General features: G+C 37.5%; 1 protein-coding gene across 1 annotated transcript; it reads right to left on the bottom strand.

Moving 5' to 3' along the window:
- Window positions 1-2,276: 2,276 nt before the first annotated feature.
- Window positions 2,277-21,133, bottom strand: wbp1lb (WW domain binding protein 1-like b). Its single transcript, XM_028461391.1, has 4 exons — window positions 20,722-21,133; window positions 9,509-9,611; window positions 5,842-6,003; window positions 2,277-3,503 (listed from the first exon to the last, which is right to left on the bottom strand). The coding sequence occupies exons 1-4, from the start codon at window positions 20,806-20,808 to the stop codon at window positions 2,677-2,679; spliced, it is 1,179 nt and encodes a 392-aa protein (XP_028317192.1). The 5' UTR covers window positions 20,809-21,133; the 3' UTR covers window positions 2,277-2,676.
- Between the last annotated feature and the right edge of the window lie 1,328 nt (window positions 21,134-22,461).

The following is a 22,461-nucleotide window of genomic DNA, read 5'->3' as shown; positions in this document are numbered from 1 at the left end:
TGTGAAACATTTGTGCTTTGCAGACAGATGATAATGATGCAGGTAATCAGGATAAACAGGTTCATTTTACTAATAGTTCAGTTTGTTAAATATATTCATGATAGAATTAGAAAATTACCATCATCTGAGATAATGAAGTAGATCCACATTCCTTTGTAGGATGACAACATGTGACTTTTTATGTTCAATGCTTTTTGTACTCATTAGTACAAAGGCCTTAAAGCACGTGTCAAACCAATGGCCCGGGGACCAAATCCGTAATAAAAAAATGACAGAAAACGTGAATTATTGCATAAATGAAACTCACCACTCCTGGTGTTTTTATTGCATGATTGCAGTCATTTTTAATGTTAAACTGTTAAAAAAAAAAAAAAACCTCAAAATTCTTACAAAATCCTTTAATTTACCTCAAATTATTACATATTTCCCTAAATGAAATAGAAATTGGTCATAAAATTAAGGCAATTTAAAGTGAATATCCTGTTGGGACTGATATCAGTCACTTTTTGAAGGATGTTGATTTCTTACATATTTAATATTTTATGTATACGTAAAAGTGCAAACTAGGAAACAATAACCTTGAAATGACTTGTTTTCCTGCATTTAATCTGTGGCCCAATTGAGATCAAACTGCTCAGTATTTGGCTCCTGAACTAAAATGAGTTTTACGCTCCCGTCTTAAAGGGATTACACACAAAAAAAAAATGTTAAAAAGAAATAATAAAACTTTTGCGAGATCTCAAACGTTTTTTTCTAATTTTAATTTTTTCTTTTGCATGTCCATATGTTAGCTTAGTTGGCTAAAATCTCTCCGCTGTAACATTATGACCACAGACCCAAACGGTGACGCATGACAAAAATTAAGTTTGAATTCAACAATAGCCACACGAGCAAAATACTGCGGCTCCAACTCATTTACACTGTTTCTCAGCCATTTTTACTTTCCCCTGCTGGCCGATTTGGATGCTTTAAAGGGCCGGATTTGGCCCCCGGGCCTTGAGTTCGACACTTGTGATTTAGCCGATGGGGTGTCCATTCATTCAGCCTCTACCATTAAACATTCAAACATTGAAAACAGATCATAAATACTTTTAGTGTCAATATTTGGTTTGCCAAGTATAACTATAGGTGCTTAAAACACCATTTAAGGCTACAGAGAATTAAAAACAACATGTAGGTTTCATACGTCCCCCTGAAGGTTACAAACCTTTAATAGAGAGAAGAAAAAAAACAGACTTCTGCTAAACATTAACTGTGCTACTGGTTGAGCTGCTGATGCATGTTGATGATCGTAGTGTAAAGCTGGTGATGGTGAACTGACGTTGAAGTGTTGAGGTCTGACGTTGCCCATCTGGGTCATAATAATAATAAACTCTCACAAAGTGAACATTCTTTGGGTGTTTTTGGTTAAAACTCCCTTTTTTTTTTAAGGGTGTCTCAGTTTCAACAAAGCTCAGAAGAATTGTCGACTAAAACTCCATTTCCAACAGATGAGTCGTAGAAAATAACCATTGTCTTCCTTTAAGTATAATGAACACAATTCTTATTATCACACATGAAACCAGAAACCAATAAGAAACTAGTTGTACTATGTAAGGCTAACATAATCAAACTTTCACTATGATTTAAATTCTGTTATTTTCTGAAATCTTCAATTATTAAAGTTATGTCGATTTTTGTGCAAAACACTCACATGAAGATTTCTTAATGCACTTCCACTTCCCTGACACTAGTGGGCGCTGATGAGAGCGACACAAAGGGAAAACAAGGCAGAGCGGCTTTCAACGAGCACTTTTCAGAACCAGGAGAGTGCAACGACATGTCACACATAGTCATGTTCTGGGGTTCAGGTTCAGCTTTGCATAAACACACAACGTAGTTACCACACAATCCATGAGGGTTCGGTTTGGTTTTTTTAGCCTGTTGGGCATTTGGAGGCTTGGCTAAACCGCTGTGAGCACCGAGCTAGGGCTGGGCAAAATGAACCAAAACTCATATCTCAATATTTTTTCTCAAAATGCCAATATAGATCTCAATACTTCTAACTCAAAAAGTCTGACCAGAAAGACAATTCTGGATTAAAAATGCCACACAGGCACATTTATTTACAAACAATTGCACAATATTTGCCACTTTGGGCTTTTTCTCCTCTGAGGGACAGCATGTGTGAGTGAGTTCTGTAGTGTGGCTTGTTTAGGGGAAGGTCTGGGTTAGAACTCACTCAGTGATCAATTTAAATGTATTTTAATGCTGTTCTGAATAGCAGCAAAAGCACTGACTCCTAAAACAAGTATTTTAATACAAAAAAGCTATAAAATAAAAAATATATTATTATAGGCGATATCGTAATTTTCTATATCACCAAAATAGAAATGAATCTCAAATTATTGCCCAGGCCTACACCTAGCGAGGGGAAAAACAGTGTCATCCTCAGCTTCAGATATGGACTCTTTGACTGTTTGTAGCTTGTGTTGCTATGAGAGTGTATGTGTGTGTGTGTGTGTGTAGCAGAATACGTCTCAAATGCCACAGGCTGTTCAGAGGGCTTGTGTTGCCCTAACAAAACATCGGATACACAGGTTAAGGCCACCATTGAGTTGTGGAGCGTCAGCTGCTATCCCCACCCACACACACACACACATCGAGTTAGAAAGCGATCCGACGTATGCATGTGTGTCAGCCCTGTGGCTCGGTGATGCTGGTGTTGTGGGCGGGGCCCTCCTGCTCGTTGATTGTGTGGAGGAGGAGGCAGACGGATGAGTGGGGCGAGCTGCTGCTGCTGCTGCTGCTGACGTGCTGAGCGGGGGGCGGTGCCGGTGCCGTCCCCGTCTGGGGCCCCCGCCCAGCCCGTCTCTCCAGCGGTTTTGGGGCCTGTTGCTGCTCCTCCTCCACGCAGATGGAGGCTCTGTAACCGCAGCTGTCGCAGAAGTCTGTGTCCTGCTCCTCCTCCTCCCGCCCCAGGAGGCTCTCCAACTCCCTCAGCTCTTTGCCGTCTGGACCGGTTCCTCCAGCGCTGCTGCAGCTGCCGCCCCCCCGCGTGCCGCAGACGCACACCTCAATCCCAGAGTCCCCCGTGAACCTTCTCCTGCGTGCGCTGGGGAACCGCTCTTTGTCCTCCAGGCTCAGGTCCTTCAGCAGAGGGTCTTTGCAGGAGTCTTCCTCCCCTCTTTTCTCCTGACTTAGTGAGTCTCTATTGTGGCCCTCTGACAGTATCACGCCTGAATCCTGGGCCACCTGCGCAGGCTTGTTGTCAGGCTTAGGGCTAAAGTCTAAGCTGGGGGGCTGGGGCTCCTCAGTGCTGGCTCTGCTACACAACGTGTCAGTAATGGGAGTTACTGAAGGAGACTGGGTAACTGCACAGGTTCCCTCCTGCTGCTCAGAGGCCAGAGGACTAGTGACCACTGATGAAGGGCCAGTGTGTAAGGCACTGTAAGGAGGGGGCGGGGTTGGAGGCCGGTTGACCACCTCTTCATAATCTGGGAGGAGGTAGTTTGGCAAAAACCCTAGAAAAACAAACAATAAATACGCTTTAGAAGAATATAAGCTGGTGGTTCATCATCACCTCACTGTAATCTCTAAACCAGGGGTGTTAAAACTCATTTTAGTTCAGGGGCCAAATACAGAGCAGTTTGATCTCGACTGGGCCACAGATATTATGCAGGAAAATGAGCAATTTCAACATTATTGTGCCCTAGTTTACACTTCTACATATACATAAAATACAAAATATGTAAGATCATGTCTAAGCAGTAAGTGACAGATGTCAGTCCCAACTAGGAATGTAACGGTATTTCGAAACGGCGATATATCGCAATATTTTTTCGCACAATCAATTATCGATATGCTCGCGCTAAGTATTGATTTTTTATTAATTTTTTCAAAACCTTTTCTGCTTTTTCACTAAAATGTGCAGGTAGGTCTTCACAGAAATGTTGTCACTGTTTGTTGAAGAAACCAATATATTGTTTACTGGAATATTGCACTATGATGGTGTCACTGGTAAGAAAGACCCTATTTTTTGTTTACAGAAAGCACTATTGGAGATAGTTATTCATTTACATTGGTATGTTGACACTTATTTACAGAAATGTTGCACTAAAATAATGTCACTGTTCATAGGACACTTTCATTTTATTGTCTTTCAGAGATATAAAATAAAAATTGTATCTTTTCACTTTAGTCCCATACTCCCAACAGGATCTTCACTTTAAATTTCCTAGATTTTCTGACCAATTTATATTTCATTAAGGGAAATATTTGTAATAATTTGAAGAAAATTGAAAGATTTAGTAAGAACTTTCAGTTTTTTTTTAACAGTTCAAGATTAAAAATGACTGCAATCATGCGATATAAGCATGTGATCGGGAAAACTGTGAGCACCTACAAATATTGTTGGGTTTCCTTTACGCGATCATTCATGTTTTCTCTTTAATTTTTACTTGTGGGCCAAATTGAATGCAAATAACAAAACAATTTATAAAATGACAACAAATACAGTATATACAAAATTAGTTCAAAAACATGCAAGACCACAAAACAACAGAAAAGTAAAGAAAACTACAACACAGATGCACAAAAATGACTCCAAAAACAGCAACAACAAAAAATGAAGTGAAACTCTGTTCTTTCCTGTATTGATGATCAGATTGGTCATAATTCTAAATAACATGTGTCAAACTCAAAGCCCAGGGGCCAAATCTGGCCCATGAGAGCATCAAATTTGGCCCTTTCGAGAAAGTAAAAATGACAGAAAAAAACATTAAAACTAATTCAGTTGTAGATATTTCAGCAGCTCCAAATACAAAACTTCAATTAAAATCCACAATATTTGCAGAGCTGTTTTTCAGTTCTTATATCACATTGCGCCAGTTATTTTTAATCTGAAATAGTTGAAAGAAATCATTTTTTTTCAAAATCTGGCAAATTTTCCTCAAATTAGTCCATGAAATTTCCCCAAATTTCCAAAATCAGGGAAATTTAAGTGAAGATCTTGCAGGGACTGCTAAACTTGAATACTTTATTACTAGTTATATATCATTTATACGTGGCAATGCAAATCAGGGCACATTAATGTTGAATTTGCTACCTAAAAAGACTGTGGCCCACTTAAAGGGGACTTCCGGAGTTTCTGAGAAATTTATGTTAATGTATGATTCTTTTGAAATGCGAAAAAATACCTAACTCGTCTTTTACTATGGTCTACTGCCCGTGATCATTCATATACATTGTTGTATATAAGTCCCTCCTTCGTCCTATAGACCCCTATACAAATAGAAACGATCGCAGAGTGCGCCCAGCCAATAGGCTTCCACTTCCTGTTTTTGAGACTGTCAATCAAAGTGAATGCAGAACTGTGCACGTAAACAAGGCCGCAGGTCACAACAGCAAAACAGGTAAATATGATTTTGGCTCTTACCTGACCCATAGACCTATATCAATCCAACCTGATGCGACCTTGTTATGTTTTACAATGTAAGAGTAGAGGCGTGGCTTCTGGTACATTGGCAGAGGCAGTGGGAGGAAGTGAGGCTGTTTAGGGTGGGACATCGAGACGTTGCTCAGAAACTCCATATATCAGCTTTAAGGTCAAACTGGTCCGTATTTGGCCCCTGAACTAAAATGAGTTTGACACGCCTAACCTAAATGCTGACATGAATGTTAATCATGTGACCCTCAGATCTGACAATCACATTTTTGTGGCCCCTGCTGTGATAAAAGTTGCCCATCTCTGTTGTATGGTGTGTAACTTTCCCCAATCGGGCTGTGTGGCCTGGAGGAACACACAAACACAAACAACAACACATGTGATTTATGATTAAAGAGTGGAGCAGGAAGTCTTACTGAAGTAAAAGGGCACTGAGGGATAGTTGTGTGCTTCGTGATACGCGATGAGGTTGATCTCATGCTGCCGCTGTTGCTGCTGCAGCCGATGTTTGGTGCGGCGGTGGTGACACACGCAGCAGATGCACAGGATGAAGATGATTGCCCACACCAACCAGAACCCTGAGGATGAAGAACACACAAAAACAAAGAAGATTAGAAACTAAAAAAAGAAAAATCACCATTGTTGAACAACATCTGACGCACAAACACACACAAAAAAAGTGTGGTTTTAATATAAAATAAACGCCTGCAGATGAATCCTATGACAAGGAGAAAAACATGTTTTTCAGCACTTATGTGATGATGTAACATAAAGTGCCTGCTGCTAACCTAAACAGACCACTGCAGATCAAATGCTGCCAAGCACAGTGGAACATTCACATACTTGTGGATAACATGAAGGTTAGTCTGCATTCAGCCATTTATGGCAGGGAATGAAATCAATCATCAATCAGAGGTTTAAGTCCATTCTTATCACTTATTCAGAGCACACAGGTTTACACAAATGTTTGATGACAGGACCCCAAACATAAGTTCTCCGTTGAACAGACACATTGTAAAAACTTAGTAAAGGGAAACCCCAGATCAGATCACATCAGATTTGACAAAAATACAATTCAAAAGTGACTATTTGGGAACACCGTGTACTGCATCATGACACTTTCTCTTCATGAAAGAAATAAAGGTTTATAAAAAAAAAAAAAACATTAATTTACATCATCACAGAAATAAGTGAGGAACTTTAATTTTAGGATAGCAAAGGAAAATCTGACTGGCTTTGGAATGGGAATGCACATCATACAGTGTGACACCCTAAAGTCACAGTTGGTGTTTGATGAGCAGATGGAAGAATGAAACAGAAATACGTGTTTGTACCTCACATATAAGCTACTTTATGCAATACTAGCATTTATCCATCAGAGTCACTTTTTAGTGAGATACAACTAAAAACATTTCACACCCTGTGTGTGTGTGTGTGTGTGTGTGTGTGTGTGTGTGTGTGTGTGTAAATGGAAATGAACTCGATAAGTTTGCCGACTTCGGTATATTTCCATATTCATATGTATTTGGCAATGTGCCTGTCGGCTGCAGAGGCTAGTGTTAGCAACAGATATTAAACAGCAGATAACTCAGTCAGTTCTAATAATTTCTCAGTGAACCTGCAGCTTAATTATTCTAAATAGCATTTCTCCGCCAGGTAATCTTAGATTTAGGTAAATCAAACAGTTATAGACCAGTAGATGGGGCAACTCTGGACCTACTAGCTTCGGATTGCTACGCCGGCTACACCCAGTGGACTATGAAGCAGCGGAGCCTCTTACCCATGGTGTCCGCCAGCGGAGGAGACGTAAGCTTTGGACACCAAACTAAGTGTAAGTGTAGTTTTCCTCGTCTTTCGCCTCCAAACAGGCTGGATGATAAGGGGGTTCACCCTCAGCACCTGCATGTTTGTTCCATAGCGGAATAAATAATAAACTAGAAACTATTTGGTCCATTCTGTTTGGTTAAGAATGAATGAAAACAGAACAGAATGAAACAGGGGGGGCGGGGCCACTAGAATTTTTGTTTACAAAGGTTCTAACTGGACTGGAAGTGTTACCTGTTAAGGAATGTACAACTATATACATATAAATACCTCTATATAACTATATACCTCTGGCCTCAATGTTAATTGAGAGAAACTTGATAAACTGTTTTATTTACTGCTTTGGTTGTGTGTGGTTTTGAATTTGAGGTGTTTTTTTCCTTAACAAAGACAGGGTCTATTTTATTGTTTTTGTTTGTGATATTTATTAAAGTGCATTTTTTTGCAAACAGAGACTGAGAGTTCATTTTATTTTAATTGTTTGTTTTATTTCTTTAAAATATTTAAAAGTTCTTGCTATTCCAATTACAATGATAAAAAAATACAAGTTGATTGCATTTGAAAGGATATGCTTGCATTAATATGATTTTATCATTACATTAGTGGTTAATTTGGTCTAAAATAATTTGTGGGACTGTATCGTCCAGCAAAATCTGTTATCAGCCCAGGCCTGTGTGTGTGTGTGTGTGTGTGTGTGTGTGTGTGTGTGTGTGTGTGTGTGTGTGTGTGTGTGTGTTTTTGTCTTGAAAAGAGGAATGTTCAAAAGCATTTTAAAAGACTTAATAGGTTTAATGATGCTAGCTTTAATATTTCATCTTAACCAGTCACTCTCATATCTTGTTGGCTTTGTAAGATACAAAAATGTTTTATTTTACAAATATTCGAGTTGAAGCCAAACTAGCACCAGGGTTGGGCTCAATTATAATTCTAACCGTGTAATACTGTTACAATTACAATTATGACATCATTTTATTTGTAATTGTAATTGAAAAATCCCGTGCTGTTGTCATCATAATAGAACTGTTATTGAGTTCAGATCATTGACTTTGTAATTTTAATTGACATGGACATTCTTTAACCTAAACAAAAAAAATCAACTAAATAAAATAATAGAACAATTGATGAGTTGGGGGCGTGTCCATAACAGTCGTGATATTACTGCGGGTCCCTCATAAAACCCCATTTAAATTTGAAAAGCTCATCTTCGAATCAATCTTTTGAATAAGATGTTATTTCTTGTCTACACAGTGAGTATTTATTAGTGGAGGACCTAAACAAAGCATGAGTAAACAACTACATTCATCAATTCAACAAATAAGTTTTGGCTTTAAAGTAGGGCTGAACGATTAATTGCATTTGTGATATTATCATAAAATGTGATTTTATAATCGCAAAGGCAGCGATTTTAATTTTTTTTTTTTCTTGTCCTGTCCTGTTAAATTCAGAGATGAAGAAGTGCAGTCCACATGTTTACATGTTTCATGAAACGTGAAGTTATAGTTAGATATGTTCAAGAGGTAAAGCCACAGATTTTGTAATCTGTGCTTTAAAATGTATATTTTATATTTATTTAAAGTTTAAATAAATCTTAAATGGTTTATGATGAAACAGATTGATTCATTGCTTGTGTTCTTTTAAAAATACATGACAAGAGGCCCTTGAAAAAATAATCGCATATTAAGTCACATTATTGAGGGTAAAAATCGTTCAGCCCTACTTTAAAGTAAGGCTGGAACAAAGATTTAGTTTTACTTCAGAGAATTTGGCCCTCAGAGATTTATATATTTAAAAATTTTCCGTGTGGGTGGGGGGTGGGGGGGGTGATTGATGCCAGACCCACTACAATAACATGCGCGCCACGTGATCCCCCTACGCTGTGAAAAATTCCTGGTGAGAACCCTGTCTACTATAATGTTTAGGTTCATACTGGGCCATCACCTCAAATAACCCTTTAATGCAATAATGACTGCAACCATAAAAAGTCTAATCTCAATATTTATCACAGTGGGCGGCCACAAAAATGTGATTGCCTGATCCAAGGGCTTCATTATTAAAAATTCACATCAGCATTTAGAATAATGACCGTTCCGAGCAAAGAAAGATAAACACGTCATAAACACGTTATTCCATTTACTGGCTGATGAGTAGCACCTTTGGGTCTATTTGCAACATATCCAACATGTATTACAAAGGAGTTGATCAATGACGCAGTCAAAAATCAGTGGCATTGAAGAAAGAATAGAAAAAACTGGGACTTACACCAGAGTTCATAGTAGTAACTGCAGCACTGCGACTCCCCGCAGCAGTGGCCAGACTCACAGGTGTAGCTCTGGTTGTTAACACCTTCGCACTGCAGCAGACTCTGCAACAACAGATTCTTAATCTCAATGAGACTATCCTGGTTCAATAAAGGTTCAAATCAAAAAAGAAAAGAACGGAACATTTTTATGACATTAATGCTTCAGAGACATTGGAAATAATTCAACTAAAAATTAAAGACGTATGCCATGGATGGGCAACCTTAAAAATGTGATCACCTGATCCAATTCAAGGGCCACATTATCAACATTTATGTCAGAATTTATAAAACTGACCAATCTGTGCATTAATACAGGAAAGAACAAAGGCTTTTGTTGATGCTTTGAGTGTGATTGTTGTCATGTAGTGTGTTTTCGGTGTAATTTTGTGCTATTTTGGGGGTAGTTTTGTGTATTTTCCTCCTTTTTTGTGGACTTTTGTTATTTGTCTTGTGCATTTTTGTCGTCATTTTGTGAATATTAGTTGCCATTTTCAGTCTGTTTTTGGTAATTTTGTGAGTTTTTGAAGTCGTTTGTGTAGTGGTGTGTTAAAATATTGATACGACTGTATATCACGAGGTTCCGTCTTACGATACGTTATCGATTCACTGGCACCAAATATCATTTATTTGTTTTAAATTGCAACATACAAGACATGACAAAAACAATATATATATATATATATATATATATATATATATATATATATATATATATATATATATATATATATATATATATATATATATATACACACACACACACGATACAGAGATAATGCAGTACACATACAATGAGACAATAGGTGAGGAGTAGATATTTACAAATTTACAGTGTGTGTTTTAAGAACAGCCACTGTGCAGGATAGACTTGATTGATTGACAATGTTTTGTAATTCCTGTGAAATTGATTCAGCGCTGTAGATAAATTCTGAATTTCTTCAATAACACATCGTAAAAAAAACAACATCGCGATATATCGTATCGTGAGGTACCTGGCGATACCTAGCTTTGTGTATTTCACTGTCATTTTCATTTGTTGTTGTGTTATGTGTTATGAGTCAGGTTATGGATTTTGGTTGTCAATTGTGTTTCTGGAGTCATTTTTATGAATATTTGTTGTCATTTTGTGTCTTTTTTTTTTGTAAATATCTAAGTAAAGTAGATCTGTGCGTTTACTTTGAGGGCCCACACAAAATTAGACCCAGTTGCCCATGGCTGATGTATGCGATATACTAAAAAACGTCTGCGGTGAGTTTAATGACAACCTAATCCGTGGTGACTAAAGAGTCTCCTATTGTAATGGGCTCACCTGCTTAATGCATTAGTCAGTGCGGGCACTTGGTACAAAACACACACCTGTGTTTCATATCACAAAAACAAAAGCTAAACTCTGCTAAAAATTACAACTAAGTGTAAAGATGAAAAATAAAACGGCTTTGAATGAGCATTTGCAAGTTACATTACATCAACAGTAGTCGAGTGCATTAGAATAAAGCCCATATTTCATTATTACATTATTCAAAGCCTTGGATATCATCATGCTCCACAAAGGAAATGTAGAATCAATAGATTTATTGGTTAATAAGAACAGATAATAAAAAGATGTAAACAGAAATGTTTGATCAGCCTTCACGGTTAAACAACTGCTATATTAAACCAAGTACTAAATCAATCCTAAAGGGATTAGCAGTAACATTGCAGATCATGTACAATGAAGTAAACAAGTTGGTGCGTCTTTAAGGCCCATATCAAGTGCTAACTTTTTGAATCCCTGCCAGGACAACATCCAGGACGCTGCCCCAGATCTGTTACAAAGTTTCAACTTCAAACTTCGACAGAGGTCAGAAGAGACAGATGAAAATGTCAAAGGGTATCTGGCAAAGAACTCTGCTCGACTTTAAAAAGCAATTAGGGATTTATGTAAACACCCCAGGGGTTTGTTACAAGATTTAAGGGTCAAAACAGCCCACGAGTGACACATTTATCCTTAGAAAAGTGCATAAATAAAGGTTAAATTAGGAGGAGATACAAGATAGATACAAATCATTGTTGACAGTTGAGAACAGAGTCAAAAAAAAAGAAAAACGTGAAGTTATATTCAGGGTTTTAACTGACAACGTTTCTGAAAATTTTAGAGAAGGTTGTTCATAAATTACCAGGAGCTTCAGGATAGACATGGAAGGAGTAAAGAGGAGCAAAACAACTCAGCAATATCTCAGGTTAGGGCTGGACGATGTTGACTCACATATCTCAATATTTTAAATCACGGTCACTTTCATTCAAATAGTCTTACCACAGAGACAATTCTGGCTTAAATTTGTTGATACAAAATTCCAAAAAGACACAGCTACACAATATGAGTCACGTTTGGCCTTTTCTCTAAGGGACAGCACGTGTGAGTGAGTTCTGTAGTGTGGCTTGTTTAGTGATAGATCTGGGCTAGGACACAATTAGAAATCCATCCAACTGTGATTTTCATGCTGTTTTGAAAAGCAGAGAAAGCAGTGACTCCAAAAATTTGTACGCACACACACACACACACACACACACACACACACACACACACACACACACACACACACACACACACACACACACACACACACACACACACACACACACACACACACACACACACACACACACACACACACACACACACACACACACACACACACACACACACACACACACAAAACTGGGGGGAAGAATTGCTTTACGGAATTTTCCAAGCAGCAGCTAAGCGCAGGCTTCTAACTGGGCTGATGTGTGATAAAAAGGTTCAGTGCGCAGCAGAGAAAGAGAAACCAAAATGTGCAGAACGTTACGACAGGAACAACCTGTCATGATAAATGTGATAAATAAGTCAGCAAAAAACAATCTGCTGACGTCAAAGTGTTGCCTCAGCCCAAAACCCGATGGATCATCACACGTTTATCAACAAGAGGTTTTTCTTCAAACGTGACGCAGACATTTTATTCTGCATGATGATCACTTCATGTCGTCCTCCTCAGCTTGTTTTATGACGACCTCAGCTGTTTTCACTGACTTACAAATTACTTTGACAATTTGCACAATTTCAACAACTGCTCAATCTCACAGTCTGGCAATCTGCCACAAGCAGAGCAGGGCTGGTAGATATAAACCAAAACTCATATCTCGATATTTTTTCTACAAATGGCAATATATGATAAAAAAAAATCTCAATTTTTTTTAAACTAACAAACAGGTTTCCCACACTTTTTTCACAATTGTTTTTCAAAACGTTTCCAAAATATTTTACCAAATTTACATGACCACTAAGATCTATTCAAGACCATTAGAGCCTAAAAATGAGCGGACCTTTCCAGCGTACTAGTGTAACAGCTCTGTGAGTGTGTAACGTTTAGTAGCAAAAATGTGTTATGGTTAAGGGCCTGGGTTAAGTTTGCTGATGTCAAATGCCACACACTAGGGATGTGTATTGCCTGGCATCTGGCAATACAATTCTTATCCCGATACATAGGTCACGATACGATACATCCCAATATTAAAGTATAAGCCAATTATTGCAATTTTGTTATATATGACTTCAGAAACAACTTGTAATCTGTAAATGTGTACACCTTCATGAGAACATTATGTATGAAATATATTTTATTGGCATATTTTACACTCGAAACATTGGCTTTAACATGCCATGTGCCAACAACTTAAAATTAAAAAACAACATACAATCTGCCTGTGGTTTTTAAACCAACTTTGACTTTAGTGCAACTTAACTGAGGTATATGCCAAGAACAACAAATAAATGCAGAAAGTTAGTACTTTCTTTTTAAGTTTTATTGAAAAAAAAAAAAAAACACGTTTGAGCTCACTTCTTTGTGCAGTTACAATGTCTCCTGCGTGGAAAAGACGTTCCTGGTTAAATAAAGGTTTAAAAAAAAAAAAAAAATTAAACAAAAAAAAAAAAAAAATCGATATGGATGCATTTTGAATAGATCCGAGAATCGCGCGACGTAGTATCGCAATATATCGCCGTATAAATTTTTTTCAACACCCCTACCACACAGGTACATTTATTAACAAACAGCTGATCAATATGTGCCACGTTAGTCTGTTTCTCCTCTAAGGGACAGCATGTGAGTGAGTTCTGTAGTGTGGCTTGTTTAGATGAAGGTCTGGGTTAGAATGCAATCGCAACACGACGCAGCGACTCCTAAAACAAGTATTTTAATTCAAAATAAGATTTAAAAAGTATCATTATAAGCAATATTGTAATTTTTTTTCATGTCACTAAAATAGAAATCCAGATATATCTTGAAGCTTGATATATTGTCAAGGCCTAAAACAAAGCAGCTGTTTTCAAATCCAACATCTTCCCACAGTTATGAATTTTCAAAACAATCTTACAGTGGCAGAGAAAAGAATCCAGATTAACTTGATTTTCTTCTCTTGCATCTAAGCTGCCAACGTTGAAACACTGAACTCTTTAGTCTGCACAGGTAGGTTTACAACAGAACTGGCAACTGCCTCTAATATCAGTGGCACATCACATCAAATCATAATTACCCAAACTAATGAAAACCTGGTGAAATAAGCAAGTACAGGTGAACTAAACTATTCTCCCTCAGTTTGCTGTGTCAAATCAACCAAGAACTTTCCTTCATCTGTTTAGGGTTTCTACTCACTTATTTTAGCTCACACCCTCTTAATTAGTGAAATGTTAATCCATGAAGTTTGGGCTAATTAGTGCATCCTCGCCACTTTAAAGCTGATATACGGAGTTTCTGAGAAATGTCTCGATGTCCCGCCCTAAACAGCCTCACTTCCTCTCACTGCCTCTGCCAATGTACCAGAAGCCACGCCTCTACTTTTATGCACGCGCATCACGGAACATAACCAGGTCACATTGATAAAGGTCTATGGGTCATGTAAGAGCCAAAATCATATTTACCTGTTTGCTGTTGTGACCCGCGGCCTTGTTTACGTAAACAGTTCTGCATTCACTTTGATTGGGCGAGTTTTAGAAGTATTTTCATAAGCTTCAAACAGAAAAAAGTTACATCAAATCATAAAATTTAAGTGTGATTAAAAAAAATAATAATATTCTTCAATTTTTTTAAATGGAAAAATCAACAATTAGCAAAAATTCAAAAAATCGTGAATAATGGAAAATCAGTTTGTAAGCGAATCAAGACTTGAGTAATGTGCAATGTAGGGCTGGGAAAAAAAAAATAAATAATTTTTTTAATTATTTTTTTACATTTTTCTTTTTTCCCACCACAGTTTTTTCGGCCTTTTTCGCGTTCCGATGTGAGCCAGCCCCCTCTCTGTTTACATGTGTTTACTCTTTGAGTAGGCTATGTGTGCGCCACAGGCATGTTTATTTTCTTATCCGCACAATGCTGAGATGCTAAGGGAACAGTTTATTATTTTTTTAATTGTAATGTTATATGCTATAAAATATGTAGTTATCTGATTTCTTAATCAGAAAATTGAAGCTACTGTGAAGTTGCTGTTGCACTTTTGCTTAAACCTGAGTTAAAACTTGAAATAGTTGAATGACAGAACCTCATTTACTTTTAATTTTGGGATTGTTCTATGCATTTTAACTCTTGACGACAATCACAGCAATAAAGTTGCACTTTTGACAATAAATCTGATGTCTGCAGTCATTTTTAAGTGTATTAAAAAAAATAAATATCGAAAATCAATTTTTTCTTTAAAAAAAAAAGAGATTTTTTTTTTTTAGGCAAAAATCGCCCAGCCCTAGTGCAATGACAATAAAAAGGATTCTTCTATTCTATAATCAGAATCAAATCAGGAAATTAGACTGATTAACCACCTATAATGTATGCAGTGTTAGAAATTTGGGTTATTTCACGGTTTTTTTTTTTTTTTAACTGTAAGGGAGACTTAAAAGCATGTCGATCAGTTAGGGTTTGAATAAGGACAGGTTGGTGATATGCTGCTACTGCTAGCAGAGGTTACCATGTCCTTCATGGTGGAGCTCAAAATATTATTGGACTTGACAGACATGCCGGTACAGTGTCTTCCTGTGCGGTGCACATCACACCAGACAATAGCTGCTTTTGTAGCTGTGTGTAACATTGATCTAGGTCAGCTCGAGTGCAGCGTAAAAGCAAAACAAACTAAAAAGTTGAAGTGTTTCTATCATTATACCCACACAATGAAAGTGTGCTAAACTAGGACTTGAGCTTTGACATTTTACTAGTTAAATCAAACATTAAAGACACAGAGAAATGTACATTTGCCTGTATTTGGAATAGAAAAAACAACTATAGTATAGTTAACTCCAGGGTTGGGGTCAATTATATTTATCATTACGTAAATATTAATTCATTACAATTATGGTGGAGTAAAAATTGTAATTTAAAAAACTCTGTTCCTGTCATAATTATAATTAAATTGTAATTGAGTTTAAATAATAGACTTTTTGTTGTAATTGCCATGAAAATTAAATTATAATTTAACACAAAACTATGGAACCATGTTACAGTTCTATGTACAGTTCTATACATGTGTAGTTTACAATTGTTAAAATGTGTTTCATATCAAGCTTTAAAATGTTTTACCATTTAAAATCAAATAAAATCGAGTGGTATAGTAGTAAGACAAAAAAGAATCAGATGCCCACACCAAAAATTGAAAAAAACATTTTCATCGATTACGAAGCCTAATAATGTAGCTTGGAAATAAATTAGATGATAGATATTTGTTTTTAGTGTATTTCACAGCTGATTTAGAACCCGTAAGAGATGCTAACAGAAGAGGAAGGTAAATTTTTAATATGTTATTTCAGGCTCAGTAATTGTGATTATTAGGGCCCGAGCACCACCCTATTGTACTGCACCATGTTTTTTTTAATTACAGTATTATTATTTCAAAAAAAAGTGATTGCATTTTTTTCGGGCCTCAACTCGTTCAAAAACTCATGAAAATTTGAACACATATCAGGACTGGCGAAAAATGTGATATTTTGGGGGAATTGCACATGTGAATGGCAAAACTACGGTGGCTGGGAAGTGTCAGGTGAATGCATTTACAGAAACGAACACAAATGCAAACAGGTCACAACATGAATGCAAACCGGCCACAACGATAGTGTTTCCGACGGACAGGTATTACAGTCGGACTGGTATTATGATATGATAGCCTGATATGAAAAATATATGAGTATCCTAATCAACTTTCACTTACTTTCATACGCGTTTCGATGTCTTCTTCTTGTTCTTCTCTGTTCTGGTGGGTTAAAAACATCCGCCAGAAACGTGTCCGTCTGTAATACCGGTCCGTCGGAAACACTTCCGTTGTGGCCATTTTGCATTCGTGGTGACCTTTTTGCATTTGTGTTCATTTCTTTAAATGCATTCACCTGACACTTCCCGGCCACCGGGTTTCCGCAACGGAAGTGTTTCCGACGGACCGGTATTACAGACGGACACGTTTCTGGCAGATGTTTTTAACCCACCAGAACAGTTAAGAACAAGAAGAAGACATCGAAATGCGTATGAAAGTAAGTGAAAGTTGATTAGGATACTCTTATATTTTTCATATCAGGCTATCATATCATAATACCCGTCCGTCTGTAATACCGGTCCGTCGGAAACACTTCCGTTGTGGCCGGTTTGCATTCGTGTTGTGACCTGTTTGTGTTCGTTTCTGTAAATGCATTCACCTGACACTTCCCAGCCACCGTACAAAATGACTCAATAGCGCCCCTTGAAAATTGTAACACATGCAGGCAGACACACACAATTGAGAACGTAATTGACTTTCTGAGGATACAAAAATAATTGTGATTGGAAAAAATGCTGGTCACTAATCGTAATTGAACATGGGTGATTCAAAAATGTATTTGTAACTGAAAAATGTAACTGACGCCTAACCCTGGTTAACTCCACACCAACTAATCCTCCAGCATGAGGCACATGCTTCCGAACTACTCCTGTGGTACATAACCAAGAGCCAAATGTGCTTTTTGAACTTATTTTCTGAGGAACAATGAAAAGCCAGACGTGACAGTTTGAGTCCATCAGTGTGTGTCAACAACACACCAGGAAAGTTTATTAAACTGCACCCAGCATATCTCATCTGTTGATGTCAAACTATTTCATGCTGTCAATTATTCATAGGATTGTACAATCCAGATTATATTGCAAAAGTCTGCACAAAAAGGCGGAACAAAAAGGCTGCAGAACTGTGGCGTGAAGCGCATTTCCAGAGGGACACTTTAAAGAGAGCACCACAACAAGGAAGCATGGACGTGTGGGAGTTAAGACCAGCCCCGTGCAGCTTAAAATCTGATGTTTCTTTAATGTCCACGGTGGAAGTGAACTGGACAAGAGCCACGCTGTATGTAAGCTCTGTTACACTAAAATTAAGTACTTTGGGAACACAACAAAAACATGAGAAGCCATATAGCACGCTTTCACCCGGAGGAGGAGGCAAAGTCGGCTGCTGCTGTGGCTAAAAGTACCTCTGCTAACCAGAGAACAATCGAACAAGTCACAACAAAGCTTCCACCCTCTTCGGAAAAGGTAAAGTGGATTAACAAGTCGTTTGCAACATTTATTGCTAAGGATTTACGTCCTTACTCAGTCGTGGAAAACCATGACTTTCGTTTGCTGCTGCATACTTGGAGCCAAGATATACCATGTCTTCTTGATGGTACTTTAATGATACGGCCATCCTGAAGCTTTACAACCAACCCAAACAGAAGTCACAGCAGCACTGCAGAAAGTGGGTAGGATAGCAGTGACATGTGACGCATGGACATCTTATATCCACACACTTTATCTCAAACGACTGGAAGCTAATGTAATACGTCATTTTTTTATTTTTTTTTTTCAATTGAAGTTATGTTACAAGGAAGGCTGCTCCTACCTTTGTTTCAAAAACGTGTACATTTTCAGTTCACATACTTCTTCCATTAGTGTAATAAAGGATAATGAAGGATAATGTATCTCTTTTTTTCTAACTACAAATAATATATATTTTTATACACAGATACAGTGAATACAACAGATATTTTGTGAATAAAACATGCATCAAAATACAATAATAATTGATTTAGAATCATATCGAAGCCCCTTGAATCGAATCATGAGATGCCTAAAGATTCCCACCCCTACATTTTATTATTAGAAAATATTTGTTTTTCTGTACTTCAACTGCTTTTATGATATTTTTGATATTGTATTAAATTATCTTAACATTTCATAAAGAAACTTAAACACAAAATACCCGTGTGGATTTGTTTTCATATTTTTGTTTGTCTTCAGGCACATTTTTCTGTCTATCTCAATGAAACAAAAGTGTGTTCACAAAATGTCAACCAGCAAAACAGGTCACTGTGTCTGCCCTCCAAAGGCATACTCATTTATGCTTGTATAGACAAAAGACACCACTGACAATGAAAATTATACACTTAAACCTTTTAACCAAAACTGTATATATATATATATATATATATATACTGTTTATTCAAATAATAAGATGGACATTAATAATATCAGTTAAAAATGTCAACAAGCATGAGTTTAGATTATTATATTACTAAATTCCATTTCAGATTCAGAATGCACCCAGTTTTGCATCATTCTAGTTATATTTCTATTTAATTTGTGTTCCATCACCTGTCCTTATTTAGATGACTTTACTGGCTATTAAACTTCCACAAGTCATACCAAAACTTCTATATAGGGTTAAAATGAAAATACCTTTGTAACGGGTGATATGGTCCCATAACATGTGCGTGAGGGTTTATTCTGTGTCATAGATATTTTCATTTCATTTTGCACGAAATCACAGGCAGCTGTGTGATCATGTAGCGTGACATTTGGAACAGGATTATGAGTGAAATTGGCCATATTCTACAATTACTAAAACACTTATTACACATCCAGTTGTCTGTTTTCAGTGAAAAATAGCGTAATTGTGTGATATTGTCCAAAGACATGCATGTGAGCTATTTTTTCTATCAAAAACACTGAGGAAAAAAGACAATTCACTACTTTAGAGAAATAATGCAAAAATAAATAAATAAATAAAATTTAAAAAAAAGAAAGAAAGAAAAAGAAAATTAAAGCAACAATAAGTAGCAAACATAACATAAATACACAATGCCACTTGTTGTTAAATGAATAAAAATGTCTTTTTAAACCAGTGAAATATCAAAAGTACAAGGAAAAGGTGTCTGTTTAGCACGACAAATGTTTATTTGTTGCTTTTTAATTGGCTTAAATAGTTTTTTTTTTTTTTTTTAAATCTTTAAAAGTGATGACTTTGGACTTTTCTATTGTACACTTCAGTTGTGCTTTGCACAGATATGACAAATTATCTTCCATTTGTTTTGCATTTAAAGTTAAAGTACATTTACAGTCATCTTTTGAAGCCTCTTTGTTGTTGTCACCAACATGTTTACTTCCTGTTTCACCACCGCCTTTACTTTTAATGCATCTAGGAAGACAAACTGGAATTTTCTAAAACTTTTTTATTTTATTTTATTAAAGAAAGCTAAATTACTTGTATATCTGTCTGATTGCTTCTAAATATAAATGTACAGATACTTTATTATATACATTTACACTTGTGGATTCATTGCTGTGCTAAAAAAAAAAACAATCTGGCACAGCTGAAAATGTAGTTAAATGAAGATAAACATGACCACAGTTTGCGGATTAACAAACATAACATGTAGGTTCATGGTCATGTGTTTTTAGTGTTTACCTCGACCCAGGTGAAGTAAACTCAACTTTATAGTGTCACTGTGTCATTACCAAGTTGTTGTTTTTTCACAAGCTAATATTAACTTGTTCCTGTAAGTCCGCATTATTTTGTCGACCTGTGTCTCACATGAAAAACTTTCCACCTTGTTTATACCACTCACGTCTGACTAAATGTCAACTCTCGACCATAAACAGAGATACCGGGCCCTGCGAGCCCGGCTGTTAGCATCCATGGCTAACAGTCGAGCTTGGCAGCGTTGCTAACTACTTCCTAAGTGGCAAAGCAAGTTAAAACAAGTAAACAGCCAATAGTATGATAAACGTGTGTATTAAAAGTGGAACAAGGTGTGTTTAAATGCGTGAATTGCCAGTTTGGAGTGACTTGGGTGAACAGCAACCAAGCTAGTAGCACCCGGAGCTGGAGCTGCGGTTCTTCTTACCCTGTCTGCCGCGGACTCGGTGGGGGTAACGGAGCCGACGGCGTGCAGAAACAGACCCATTGTGAAGCCCGAGCAAACGCCTCTCATTCCTCCGTCCGTGGTAGCTACAGCTGCGATAAAAACATAGGCACTCAAGCTGAGTATCCTCAACTAGTTGTCAGCCCCCGCCGCCCTGACAGGCCGCTGTATGCGCCGCCTCCTCGGCTCAGCGGACATGCCAGGCCCGGTGCTGCTGCTGCTCCTGCAGGCGGCTGGTCCGACACACAGCCGGATACAGCTGTTACACAAGCCGCCCCTCCGGCTATAAGGATAGGGCACACCGCCTCGGTCAGCTGGGTGTGGCGACGTGGTCAGACAGACAGACCCGATCCATGCGTGCAACGTGACGTGCGTTGAGCTGCGGGAATCAGTACTGGTTTTGCGGACTGATTGGTGATTGGCCAGCTGGGGGAACTACCGGGGAGAGGACAGCCAATCCGCGTTCGGTGCGTCTCCACTGCGAAGTGTTTTTTTTTTTATCTCCGTCCGTGGACTCGTCTCACTTTCATGGGAAACACGTTCACAGACGGACAAAGACAGGGCAGTAGACAACACCAGGGTTGGGGTCAATTACAATTGTAATCGCGTAATTGATAATTAATTACAATTATGGCGTAATTATAGTCAACGTAAAAAAAAGTCGAAGTCCACTTGATTCCCACCAGGGTTGGGCTCAATTATAATTATAATTGTGTAATTGATCATTAATTACAATTTATGACGTAATTATAATTAAAACTGTAATTGAAAAACCTCTTTCTGTTGTAATCATAATTGAATTGTATATAAGTTCAGATAATTGACTTTGTAATTGTAATTGGCATGGAAATTCTATTAAAAAAAAACTGTCAATTACTATATAATGAAACGCAAAACTACGGAACCATGTTACAGTTCTTTGTAGTTAACAATGATTAAAATATGTTTCATATGAACTTTTTCCACTACCTGTGAGTTCACTTGAAGACCATTTTACCATTTAAAAACAGATAAATCTAGAGTTATACAGAGAGAAAAAGGCTCAGACACCCGGACCAAAAAGATTCATACTAATAGTTTGATGGATAAGCAAGCCTCACAAAGAAAACAAGAGATGAAAAGCAAATTGGATGAAAGATAATATTTTTTTTAGTGTATTTGACAAATGATTTAAGACAAACTAACCCGTTATCATAAGAGACGCTAACAGAAAGATAACAATAGCACGTCCCACGTTCTCGAGAATTTAGTCAAATGACTCGGTTTCACCAAGTAAACAAAGGTCTCCCAGAGACTCTTGACATCCGCTCATAGAATATCCATGTCAAATTATAGCCCGATTCAACAAGCATTAACGGAGGAGTAGTCATTTGAAAAATGGGGCCACCAGGGTCCCCTGGTGCCCCTGTGGCACACACAGCGTAATGGGCCCCATTCATATATTGGTATGTGTCAATGATTCAGTACCACCAACCGTTGTAATATTTTACCCGCAAATAAATGAGAAATCGGCTTTTTTTTTTCGGGCCCTGGACCCCAAATAAAAAATCAAACTCTGAGTGTCGATGTGTACACATCCATAGATTATACCTGCCAAATTTCAGCCTGATCCGTTCACGGATTGCAGAAGAGTAGTGATTTTAACTATAATGTATACAACAACAATTTTGAGTCCAGTAGCCCGGCCTAAAAACTCAACACTGTCCTCAAAGATGCCCTTCG

This window comes from Gouania willdenowi, chromosome 1 (assembly GCF_900634775.1).
Source record: "Gouania willdenowi chromosome 1, fGouWil2.1, whole genome shotgun sequence".
In the NCBI taxonomy this organism is placed as follows: Eukaryota; Metazoa; Chordata; class Actinopteri; order Blenniiformes; family Gobiesocidae; genus Gouania; species Gouania willdenowi.
Note: the sequence above shows the minus strand (reverse complement) of the source record. Positions and strands in the feature narration are given on the sequence as shown.